At 34.6% G+C, this 13,224-nt stretch overlaps 1 protein-coding gene across 3 annotated transcripts in view; it reads right to left on the reverse strand.

Moving 5' to 3' along the window:
• Positions 1-2,111: 2,111 nt before the first annotated feature.
• The window catches only part of LOC141397862 (uncharacterized), a 95,141-nt gene continuing 84,028 nt past the window's right edge, over positions 2,112-13,224 (reverse strand). For all 3 annotated transcript variants that reach the window (XM_073974678.1, XM_073974679.1, XM_073974680.1), the window contains exons 3-4: positions 3,947-4,257; positions 2,112-3,886 (exon numbers count right to left, since the gene is read on the reverse strand). In XM_073974678.1, the coding sequence (XP_073830779.1) occupies positions 3,141-3,886; positions 3,947-4,257 (1,057 nt within the window). In that variant the 3' untranslated portion in view covers positions 2,112-3,140. The remainder of the gene's footprint in view (positions 3,887-3,946; positions 4,258-13,224) is intronic.

Below are 13,224 nucleotides of genomic sequence, written 5' to 3' on the forward strand. Positions count from 1 at the left end.
AACAAATCCTGATAATGAAGATTAACCTCCCAAAAAGCTCTAATATAAACAGCATATAAGTTCCGAATATTGTTGCGGCAATTCACGAGATGAACATTTTTAATGGAGTGGAGTTGGAGTCCATGTCGAAAGCTAATCTAGTGATGGGAAGGTAACATAAAAACCTTTAGGATGATGAAGCAAAATCAGACACACTTGCATTAAAGGGAGAAATGATTAAGTAAGCTCAATTGCCATTAAATTTAATGGAATTTGTGTTTATAAAATAAAGTTCTTTGTATTCTTGTGGGCCGATTCCGTACAGCGAGGCGAGTCGTGTCGCGTTGCTAAATGCAATTTTTCGATTCCGTATGGCAATATCGCCTGACGTCGTCAAATTTTGTCGCCGAAATGTTCATTTTTCGGCGACAACAAATTAGCTGTCGCCGTACATTTTTACTAACGAATAAAAATAAAATAAAAAAAAAATAAAAATAACTTGTTATCGACGATTATTTTCTATCGCTGTACGTAGTGCATTTTTTAAATTTTGTCACAGAGACGATAGACGACGCGACATGACTCGCCTCGCTGTACGGAATCGGCCCATTGATTTACACAAATAATAAATGCATTTTATTTATTCTGGGATATTTCCGATAAGTACCATATTTGAACTTTGTCTAAGATTTGCAGAAATATTTCGAAATGCAAAGTATGGAACAGTATCCTTTTCTGAAGTTGTCGTGCCCAGCAGCCTCTAAATAGGGTTGCCTTAGGGATTTTTTAAAGCCTTCGGGCCATTTTCTAGGGTTGTATGGACTTGCCCTTAAAAAATTTGTACTGTCGTAATGGGGGCAGCTAATATAAGTTTTTGGAATAAAAACAATGCGATCCGAGAGCAGTAGTGGGATTCTGTAACTCATTTTTGCTGTTATCGATAATTGTCGGTAAAATTAAAAAGCTTATAATTTCGATTATTAACGAAATTTTTCGGTAAGTTAACGATGAATAAAAAGTAGTCGCTAGCCTCTACCGACACAAACAGTGATGCCAACTTTTCTTCATGTTTTTAGTCATAATTTTGCGATATAATTTTACCGATTTTTGTCGGTAACAGCAAAAATGAGTTACAGAATCCCACTACAGGTCTTAAACTGCCCTTTACGAAATTGTATGTGGTAGGTAACCGACGGAGTGTATCGATATACACCATTTTCACATGTAATTCGAAGAATTGCAGTTGTAATTTGATTATTTCATTTGTAATTTGAGAATTACAATTATTTTATTTATTATTCGATTTATTACATTTGTAATTCACAATTTTTCATTTGTAATTCGAATTTTTCCATTTGAAATTCGAATTTTTCCATTTGAAATGCGTATTATTACATTAGAAATTCAAATGATTACATTTGTAATTTGAACTATTCCATTTGAAATTAGGAACAACAAATACATTTTTGGTTCCATTGGTTTTTCGAATTACAAAAAAAATTATTTGAATTATGAGAATGAGTAAACATTTTCTATTTCGGCTTACTGCCTCATGCCATCATAGTAAGTGATTGTACCTGCTATCGATTACCCCATCCAACCTAATCTATAGTACTTCAACTTCACTTATTTTTATGTTATTTATTTTTGGCCATCGATTATTTTTATTATTTTAATATTTTCTTGTTTAAGTTATCACTAGAGTTAGATTTTTAAAATTATTATTTAAGTTTTCTTAAATTCTAAAAATGTTTCTGGTCTTTTTGTTTAATATTATCTTCTTTATTATCAAATATTTAGGTATAGTTGATATAGGAAAATTATTGTACCAAAAAATGTGAATTGATTTTTCCATATTTTATTGAATTTAAGACAATATAACATTGATGGTTATATAGAACAACACATCCCATGGTGTAAAGACATGCCAATTGGAACTGTTAACATCATAATTTGTTCTGGTTACATTTATAGTGAGTAACTCGTGTTCATAACCTCAATTGACTGTTTACAAATTAGTTACCAAAAATGAATAATTTAGAAAAGAATGGAAGGGAAGAGATACGAAATTCATTGGCAATTAAGAGAAAAGTCTGTGAAATGAAATGGACAAGAAAATAACAAAATAAAAATTTGTATTTTAAGTTTTTTATTTATTTTTTTCTTTATTTTTTTTTTAATTTTTACATTTTTAACTTGTCGTATTTTTATTTATATTAAGCAGTAAAAAATAATCACAATTGTTGTTGTTTTTTGTTGGTTTCATTAGGTTTTGTTGTGTGTTTTTGTTTTGTAAGTAAATGAGAGAAGAGAATATTACAAAGAAATAGAAACTTAAAACGAAATGAAAAACAAATAAACATAGAACTTAAAAGAATAAGAGTATCGTATATAAATAAAAATATGTATATATAGCATCTGTATGAAATTATACAAAGGAGAGGAAAAAAACAATAAAATAATAAAAAGTGAAACTTTGTAAACGATAACATAATTTGTTGAATTTACACAAAAATGATCAAATAATAGTTTTTTATGATAGCTTTCTTTACTTTGGTTCTGCTATAAAGAAATTTTAAAATAGACACCCTATATCCAGTCTAGATGGGATTTCTTAAAAATATTATAAAACAAAAAAGAATATAAAACAAATTAAAATAAGATGGCAATAACTACAATCAATACAAAAACAAACAAACTTGTGAAGCGATTCGAGGTCACATTCGTGAAGTTTTGAGAATAGAAAGGTTTTGAACAAAATTTTCTTTTTTTCTGAGAGTTTTCCAATATCTAAGCAGAAAATCTGCCACCATTAAGACTTAGCCACATAAATAAGAAATTCCATTAAAAACCCCAAATTGTAGGTTATGTTTGAAATTTTAAAATCACAATTTATCGTATTAAACATTAGTTCACATAGTTCTAAGGACGAATATTTCTCATTGGAGTACTTTACTATCACTTTACAAGTATTTTATTCTTCTTTGGTTGTAGTATACCATCAAAAAAAAAAAAACTTTTTCACAGATTACTTTTTGTTTTGTTTATCTTAAATTTTGTTGCAATAAATGTCCTAAATATGTATTTGAAAATATGTATGTGTGTGTAATGAAACGATGACATTGTTTTTTGGTCTTGTCATCATCAATCACTCCAATTGCTTATTGAAAATCTTCATCTTCTAAAATTTCAAATTCACTTTCATCATCCGATGAATCCAAATTAGTCGAAAGTACTCTTTTGGGTGGTATTACCATGGGACCACCCGCTGTACCACTGGTCCCCAAAACATTTTGCACCAATCCCGATACAAGTGTGGGTATTAATTTCGAACTATTACTGAATAAAGCTTGGGTTTGTGCTTTCACAGCCAACGTCATTATATCGTTGACTTCTTGATTATGGCCTGCAGTGGCAGCAGCACCATCAGGCTGTTTGGTGGACTTTCTGCCACTATCTACCACTGTTGTGTGATCGGGAAACTGCAGTCCCTTTGATAAACTTTCCTCTGATGATGAGGATGTGGTTGATAATGAAGAGTCACGTTTAAAATGGCCCTTTTTAAATTCAATGGCATCTCCAGATTGTGAATATTTAACTGTACTGGAGGGGCTTGGCACTGGTGTTTCTTCTTTCAACTGTGAAGTCTTTATGATGGGCATTAAATCATCCTGTTCTTCATCTGTGGAGTTTTCATCTATTTCTGGTATGGAATCGGGTATAAGTAGCTCTGAGGGTACTTCATCACTTTTGTCTTCATCATTTTCAGCGTCCTCTGTTGGCAAGGTTAGAGAAGCCAAATCACTGGCTCTTTCCAAAAGGAACATATTGGTCTCATTGACTTCTGGCATAAACTCATCATCCATTTCCGTTTCAGGATACACCTTTTCGGTCCAATCTGTGAGTTCTACAAGAAAAACATTAGAATTTTTGAAATAAGAAGTCCTCAGGTTTATGTTCTACATACCACGTGGTTCAATTTTCATGATTTTAAAATTATATTTGGTTGAGATAACAACAGCAATAATTAGGCCGGCTAGAACTGCCATTGAACCGGTCACCAAATGGCCAACAAAGGCCAGAGTCCCCAGGGCACCACTTGCCACAGCACTGAACATGACTGGTCTCGTTTGACGCCACTCCAACAGACGTTGTTCGATTTGTTGTAAATGCTTTTGCAATTCTGGTGGGGCTTGAATGCGTATATTCAGGCGGGTTTTATAAAACCAAAAACCGAATATGAATAAAAAGAATAGACCCAAGGGACGAATGTGTATCCTGGAAAAAAGAAAAGAGGAAGGTTAGAAATTTAGAATTCTTGGAGGAAAATACTAAAAATACTATATTCAGCACAATTTACAATATAAGAATTGTTAAAAGAAATGATATTCAGCAGCGGATACTAAATATATGTATATATACATATGTAAACTAACAAAAACTCTATTCAGCCAGGCTGAATTGAAGTTTTCCTAATGGAAACTACTATTCAGCCAACTAATGAAAACTACTATTCAGCCAGGCTTAATTGAAGTTTTCCTAATGAAAACTACTATTCAGCCTGGCTGAATTGAAGTTTTCCTAATGAAAACTACTATTCAGCCAGGCTGAATTGAAGTTTTCCTAATGAAAACTACTATTCAGCCAGGCTGAATTGAAGTTTTCCTAATGAAAACTACTATTCAGCCAGGCTGAATTGAAGTTTTCCTAATGAAAACTACTATTCAGCCAGGCTGAATTGAAGTTTTCCTAATGAAAACTACTATTCAGCCAGGCTGAATTGAAGTTTTCCTAATGAAAACTACTATTCAGCCAGGCTGAATTGAAGTTTTCCTAATGAAAACTACTATTCAGCCAGGCTGAATTGAAGTTTTCCTAATGAAAACTACTATTCAGCCAGGCTGAATTGAAGTTTTCCTAATGAAAACTACTATTCAGCCAGGCTGAATTGAAGTTTTCCTAATGAAAACTACTATTCAGCCAGGCTGAATCGAAGTTTTCCCAATGAAAACTCTATTCAGCCAGGCTGAATCGAAGTTTTCCCAATGAAAACTCTATACAGCCAGGCTGAATCGAAGTTTTCCCAATGAAAACTCTATACAGCCAGGCTGAATCGAAGTTTTCCCAATGAAAACTCTATACAGCCAGGCTGAATCGATGTTTTCCCAATGAAAACACTATTCAGCCAGGCTGAATAGAAGTTTTCCTAATGAAACTAATATTCAGCTAGGCTGAATTGAAGTTTTCCTATTGAAAACTACTATTCAGTCAGGTTGAATTGAAGTATTCCTAATGAAAACTACTATTCAATCAGGCTGAATTGAATTGTTCCCAATGAAAACTACTATTCAGCCAGGCTGAATTGAAGTGTTCCTAATGAAAACTACTATTAAGCCAGGCTGAATTGAAGTTTTCCTAACGAAAACTACTATTCAGCGAGGCTGAATTGAAGTTTTCCTAATGAAAACTACTATTCAGCCAGGCTGAATTGAAGTTTTCCTAATGAAAACTATATTCAGCTAGGCTGAATCGAAGTTTTCGTAATGAATATAAGTTTTCTTTGCGGAAACTAGGCACAATGAGACCTTTAAGTCTTAGTGTGAACCATCTCACGTGATGCTTTGTTATTTTCCCTCAAATTAAAACATTTTAACTTAATTATCTTGTCAATTACAACAAATTACCAACCGGCCTTTGACTCGTAGGCATGGTCAACATAAAACATTTATAGTTTGTAATGTTTGCACGCTCACATTATTGGCTATGTATGTAGTTCGGTTGCTACAATTACGACCTACCATAAAAAAATCAGAATGAACGCTATTAAAACAATGCCATTTGCTGTAAACAACAACAACAATGGCAAGAAAAATAATTCAAGTTGAAAAGAATTGCTAATTGTTCTGAAGGTTTCACCTCGCCACAACAAACACTTGAAATGCTTGTTGGTTGTATTGGGGGCGAACGGAACGGAACAGACGACGAACACACATTTCTTTTATCCAAAGTCAATCACCACTAGTGGAGGGAAGTAATCAAAAGCAACCAGACGACCCCATGAGCCAGTGACGAGGCGCGCCATAATAAGACCTAAATGACTTCCTATAAACCACCAACGCTTAAAATAACAAAACAACAAGTGCGAAGAAGACTGAACGACGTACCTAAGCTTGTTTGTGGCAGAACATCTGGCGACTCATAATGAGTTAAAACTTCTGTATAATCTAGTTTTCATTGAGAGATCGCATAAAAGTGAGATATTACAGATCGTTGTGTTGTAAAGCTATTTAGTTTTAGATTCGACGGAGGGGCATTTAAACGGTTGGAAGGAATTACTACAAAACAAAATTTATTGAAATAAGACAAGTTTTCCCAATGAAAACTATATTCAGCCAGGCTGAATAGCCGTTCACCCAATGAAAACTGTATTCAGCCAGGCTGAATAGTAGTTTTCCCAATGAAAACTATATTCAGCCAGGCTGAATAGTAGTTTTCCCAATGAAAACTATATTCAGCCAGGCTGAATAGTAGTTTTCCCAATGAAAACTATATTCAGCCAGGCTGAATAGTAGTTTTCCCAATGAAAACTATATTCAGCCAGGCTGAATAGTAGTTTTCCCAATGAAAACTATATTCAGCCAGGCTGAATAGTAGTTTTCCCAATGAAAACTATATTCAGCCAGGCTGAATAGTAGTTTTCCCAATGAAAACTATATTCAGCCAGGCTGAATAGTAGTTTTCCCAATGAAAACTATATTCAGCCAGACTGAATAATTCAGCTAGGCTGAATAGCGAAACTAATGAAAAGTCAATAAAGTGTTAAACAATTAACACCCTTTAAAGCAAAACATCAAATTATATACGTTGTAATATGCGGAAAACTTTTACAAAATCATAAACAATAACAACAACAAAAATATATCTACATGGGAAGACAATGGAGAACAGCAACAACCAGAATAACTTCGCAATACACATTGTGTACAAAATAAAAAAACTTGATTTGTTTACAAACATAGAAAATAATGCGTAATAAAATTAAATAACAAATGTATTTGTTGTTGTTGTTTCGTATTACAGTCGACTACGCATAATTAAAACATTGGACCAAATCTGGGAAATACTTAAATTGGGTGGGTTTAAAAAATCCACGTTTATGGCTATGATATTTCCTCAAAAATAATGTTTAAAAAATCCACGTTTATGGCTGTGATATTTCCTCAAAAATAATGTTTAAAAAATCCACGTTTATGGTTGTGATATTTCCTCAAAAATAATGTTTAAACAAGTGAGCCAAGGCTATAGTCGGGTCGGGCCGACTATGTGATACCCTATAAGTTTTTGACTAATAAAATCCAAAATATTAAAATTGGGATAGCTTAGCGCCTTTGCGTGTGGAGTTATTTTTTCCTCTTTTTTTCTCCCATCGGACGCCTCCCCAGGTGGTGGATAGGGGAATGCTCATCAGATATGACGGGCACCGCAAAAATAAAATATGCGGGGCGAACCAAAAAAAAAAAAAAGGAAAAGGCAGCGTCTGACCAAAGGATTGGCGGCAGCAAACAGTGTCTGTACTCCATTGGAGCGGCTGAAGATGTAGAAGGAAAACTATAAACCCTCCAGATGGCAAGGGGAAACCGCTGAAGTATCTCTCCCTCGAAAACCATACAATTATGAACAATGAAGAAAATACACGGCCCTTAGTCTCCGGCAACACAAGGGTGCTAAGAATCCCCGGAGGTAAAACAAAAAGAAATCTTAATATCGGTACCTGGAATGTAAGAAGTCTCTACGAACCGGGAAAACTGGCTAATACAATAAACGAAATGAACCATTATAACATAGACATATTGGGTGTAAGCGAAACATGGTGGCCCGATAATGGTGATTTCACATCCAACAATATGAAGATATACCACTCTGGCAATCAGAATAACAACCACAGGAATGGAGTTGGAATTATAGTAAAAAACAATATTGCAAGTTCTGTAAAAGGATTTATACCAAAATCAGATAGAACAATGCTCCTTAAAATAGAAGCAAAACCAATGAATATAAATATAATACAAGTATACGCGCCAACTGCAGATAAAAGCGATGAGGAAATTGAAGCATTCTATGATGAGATCATATATTTATTGAAAACGACGAAATCCCACGAAATAAACATTATACAAGGCGACTTCAACGCAAAAGTTGGAGAAGAACCTGTATCAGGTGTAACAGGAAATTATGGACTTGGAAATCGAAATGAAAGAGGAGATAGACTCATTCAACTATGCCAAGAATATAAAATGAAAATAACGAACACATTTTTCTGTCTTCCAAAAAGAAGACTATATACTTGGAAATCTCCACAAGATCGGAAAGATAACATCGTGAGGAATCAAATAGACTATATAATCATAAATAAACGGTTTTTCTCTTGCATAAAGAAAACATCGACATATCCAGGAGCTGATGTACCATCCGATCATAATCTCTTAATGACGAAAATGTGCTGCAAAATATCCCTATCAAAGAAAAAAATTGGGCGAAAAAAATTTGCTGTTGAAAAACTGGATAACCACGATACACACACAATTGTGAAGCAACATATAAATCGTGAACTACACAATATTAACAGAGATGATGTAGAGAGCATTTGGTATTCCATCAAGCACTCATTAAAATTTATTGCCAGCAACAATCTAGGAAACTACAAAAAACCTAAAAATAAAGAATGGATGACGAACGACATACTCAAATTAATGGAAGAACGTCGAAAGTACAAACATACAAATTATGAATTATATTTTGAGCTTCATAGAGAAATACAATCGACAATACGCATTGCAAAAATTGAGCACTTAAATAGTCAATGTCAGGAAATTGAACGTCTCCAACAGCTTCACGATGACTTCAATTTACACAAAAGACTTAAGGAAGCCGCTGGAGTACGATTTAAGTCAATACCGAAAGTACTATACGTTAACAACAAAGCCGTCTTTGATACAAATGAAAAGAAAATAGTGTGGAGTGAATACATAAGACAGATATTTAATGACAATAACCGATCGGTCAACGTTCCAGCTAACCAACAATCGCTCACTGGGAACCCAATCACTAAATCTGAGGTGGAATGTGCAATAAAATTACTACGTAATAAAAAAAGCTGTGGACCAGACGAAATTCCCGCCGAATTGTTAAAATTAATAGATGACGAAAACCTACAGCTTTTGGTAGTGCTATTTAATTACATATATGACTCAGGCCGATATCCTCAAGACTGGCTGAAATCAACTTTCATCACAATTCCAAAGAAAAGCCACCCAAGACAATGTAGCGATTACAGACTTATAAGTTTAATGAGCCACGCTCTCAAAATTTTTCTAAGAATCATTCACTCCAGAATTTATAAAAAATGTGAAGGAGCCATGGGACTATCTCAATTTGGATTTAAAGAAGGCATGGGTACAAGAGAAGCCCTACTCTCTATTCAAGTGTTAATACAGAAATGCAGAAATGTACATAAAGATGTTTACCTATGTTTTGTGGATTACGAAAAAGCCTTCGACACCGTACAACATGACAAAATGGTGGAAATCCTCACATCTATTGGCATCCAAGGAAAAGAACTACAATGCATCAAGCAATTATATTGGAACCAAACAGCACAAGTCGACATTAATGGAGAACTGACAGAATGCATTGCAATATCGAAAGGAGTTAGACAGGGTTGTATATTGTCGCCATTATTATTCAATATCTATACCGAAAGAATTTTTGAAGAATCAATGTCCAACGCTCGTAAAGGCGTATATATTGGTGGAAAATTCGTCAACAATATCAGATATGCAGATGATACCACTTTAATTGCGAGTAGTGTATCAGAACTACAATTTCTTTTGAGACGGCTAAATTCCTATAGCGAAAAGTATGGGTTAAAGATTAATATATCAAAAACTAAATATATGGTGATAACCAGGTCTAGAAACCAAAGTACAACCGAAATATATATAAATAATACACATATCGATAAAGTACAGAACTTTAAATATCTCGGCGTCAAAATAAATGAAAACTGGGACAACTCGAAAGAAATACGATGCAGAATTGAAATGGCAAGAGATGCATTTTTCAAATACAAAAATATTTTATGTAGTCATGACATAAATATGGAAACAAAAATACGATTTATTAAAACTTATGTCTGGTCGGTTCTGCTGTACGGCTCAGAAGTATGGACACTAAAAACCGCTGAAATAAAGAAATTGGAAGCCTTTGAAATGTGGATCTACCGTCGTATCCTAAAAATTCCATGGACACATCTAACACCAAATTCTGTGGTTCTTTCAAGGGTTAACCGTCAACGGGAACTCATTGGAACAATAAAAAGAAGAAAAACATCATATCTTGGACATGTAATGAGGAACGCAAAATACAAAATGCTCCAAACCATAATCACTGGAACAATAGAAGGGAAGCCATCCAGAGGACGGAAAGAAATATCATGGATTGACAATATTCTTAAATGGACCGGCATTGGACCCTGCTGAGTGAAGCCAGAAATAGAGACGCCTTTATGGAGATCATGGAAAATATATGAACATACCTTAAAATTTGTAACAGATAATTATATATAATTGTATTGGTCGCTTATATTCGGAGATCGAATATGCAAATAAAGAAGAAGAAGCGCCTTTGCTCTGAATGTCTACATTAACACAGGTCAATTTTTTTGAAACGCATTTAAGTGCATCGACAGTACAACCCAAATAAAAAATGGAAAAGTCGGATGTATGCCAACCATCAATAGGCTTCTTTCTGTGTTAGACCCCCATCAACCCCCAAAAATTCGTGAGGATCCGATCAAAATTTCGTAGTGTGATTGCACAAAAATGGAAAAAGGGATGCATTACCGACTATTGCGATATCTCTGTTGTTTGACCACCTATGACAACCTACTTAACATCGTTGTAAAGATGATATTTTCTACTTTCTTTGCCAGGTTTTGCTTCCGATATACCTCCTACAGAAGGGAGATATTAACTTTGAAATAAAACGTTGGCCTTTTTTCCAAATATTTTTGTTTGGCACATTCCGACCCCTGAATACTATCCGACCATTATCAAAAATTAAAAGGTTTTTTCCTCTGTGGGACCCCCAATAACACCCAAAATTTCGTGACGATCCAATTAAAATTGAGACCTGTAGCGTGATTTCCAAAAAAGTGGAAAAATGGGATATCTACGCCAACCTGCTTTACATCATTGTAATGATGGGATTTTTTACTTTCATTGTCAGACTTTGCTTTTGGAAGGTCCGGAACCAAAGCTGTGATATTCGTCATTATTATTAAAATCGCAAAAATGAAAAGTTGTGTTCTATTAGCGGCTTTTGCGATATCTTCGTTGTTTGACCACCTACGACAACCTACGTAATATCGTTGCAAAGGTGATATTTTCTACTTTCATCAAAGGTGATATTTTCTACTTTTTGCTTTTGATATACCCCTTTTAGAAGCAGAGATATTCGCTTTGAAATAAAACGTTGACTTTTTCTCCAAATAAGTTTTTTGCCCATTCCGACCTCTGAATATTATCCGACCATCACCAAAATCAATAGGCTTCTTTCCCTGTAGGATCCCCATTAGCCCCAAAATTTCGTGACGATCCGATTAAAATTGCGGCCTGTAGCGTGATTACAAAAAAATGAAAAAAATGGGATGTATTTCCGACTATTGCGATATCTCCGTTATGTGGCCACCTACGCCAACCTACCTTGCATCACTGTAAAGATGGGTTTTTCTACTTTCATAGTCAGACTTTGTTTTTGGAAGATCCCCAACCGAAGCTGTGATATTCGTCATTATTATTAAAATCGCGAAAATAAAAAGTTGCGTTCTATTAGCGGCTATTGCGATATATTCGTTGTTTGATCACCTACGAGAACCTACTTTACATCATCAGAAAGGCGATATTTTCTACTTTCATGGCCAGGTTCTGCTTTTGGTATACCCCATATTGAAGCTGAGATATTCGCTTTGGAAAAAAACTTTGTATTTTTCTCCAAATAAGTTTTTTGCCCATTACGACCCCTAAATATTATCCGACCATCACCAAAATCAATAGGCTTCTTCATCTGTATTACCCCATTTAACCCTCAAAACTTCGTGACGATCCGATCAAAATTGAGACCTGTAGCGTGATTTCCAAAAAAATGGAAAAATGGGATGTATTACGTACTATTGCGATATCTCCGTTATTTGGTCACCTACGACGACCTAGTTTACATCATTGTAAAGATGGGATCTTCTACTTTCACAGCTAGGCTTTGTTTTTGGAAAGTCCCCAACCAAAGCTGTGTATTCGTCATTATAATTAAAATTGCAAAAATGAAAAGTTGGGTTTTATTTGCGACTATTGTGATATCTTCGTTGTTTGATCACCTACGAGAACCTACTTTACATCATTAGAAAGGCGATATTTTCTACTTTTATTGTCAGGTTTTGCTTTTGGTATACCCCGTATAGAAGCTGAGATATTCGCTTTGGAAAAAAACATTGTCTTTTTATCTACATAAGTTTTTTGCCCATTCCGACCCCTAAATATTATCCGACCATCACCAAAATCAATAGGCTTCTTTCCCTCCGGGACCCCCATCAACATCCAAAATTTCGTGACGATCCGATCAAAATTGCGACCTGTAGCGTGATTACAAGGTTTAGATGGACAGACGGACGGACGGACGGACGGACTGACTGACGGACGGACGCACATAGCCAGATCGACTCAGCTCGTCGAGACATTCATTTTGGTATATGTAAGTATGGGTCTACGACCATTATATCGATGCGTTACAAACTTTTTGGCCAAAACCACTTATAATACCCTCCCCACATAGTGGTGTAGGGTATAAACATTGGCGCCAATGCATGAAAGAAAAACTAACTCCAAAGCAATGAAAAAGTTCTTCAATTTTAAGCTAAATAAATAAAAAATAAGTAATAAATTAATAACACAATCAATAAATATAGGTGAATCGTAATATTTATTGTATTTTTCCACAAAAATAAGATAAACATTGAGCAGCTGACCATTAGCAGATGATTAAAAAACAGCTGATCGAACTTGCTAAATGTTGCTAAGAAAAATTCTTTCAGCAACTTTTAGCAATTTCTCAGCAAACAACTGTCAAAAATGTTCTCTCACTTCGCTCTCTTTTACTGAACTTTTGTGTAAAAAGACAGCATTTAGTAACATT

This window comes from Musca autumnalis, unplaced genomic scaffold (genome assembly GCF_047663935.1).
Source record: "Musca autumnalis isolate F117 unplaced genomic scaffold, ASM4766393v1 scaffold_3, whole genome shotgun sequence".
NCBI lineage: Eukaryota > Metazoa > Arthropoda > Insecta > Diptera > Muscidae > Musca > Musca autumnalis.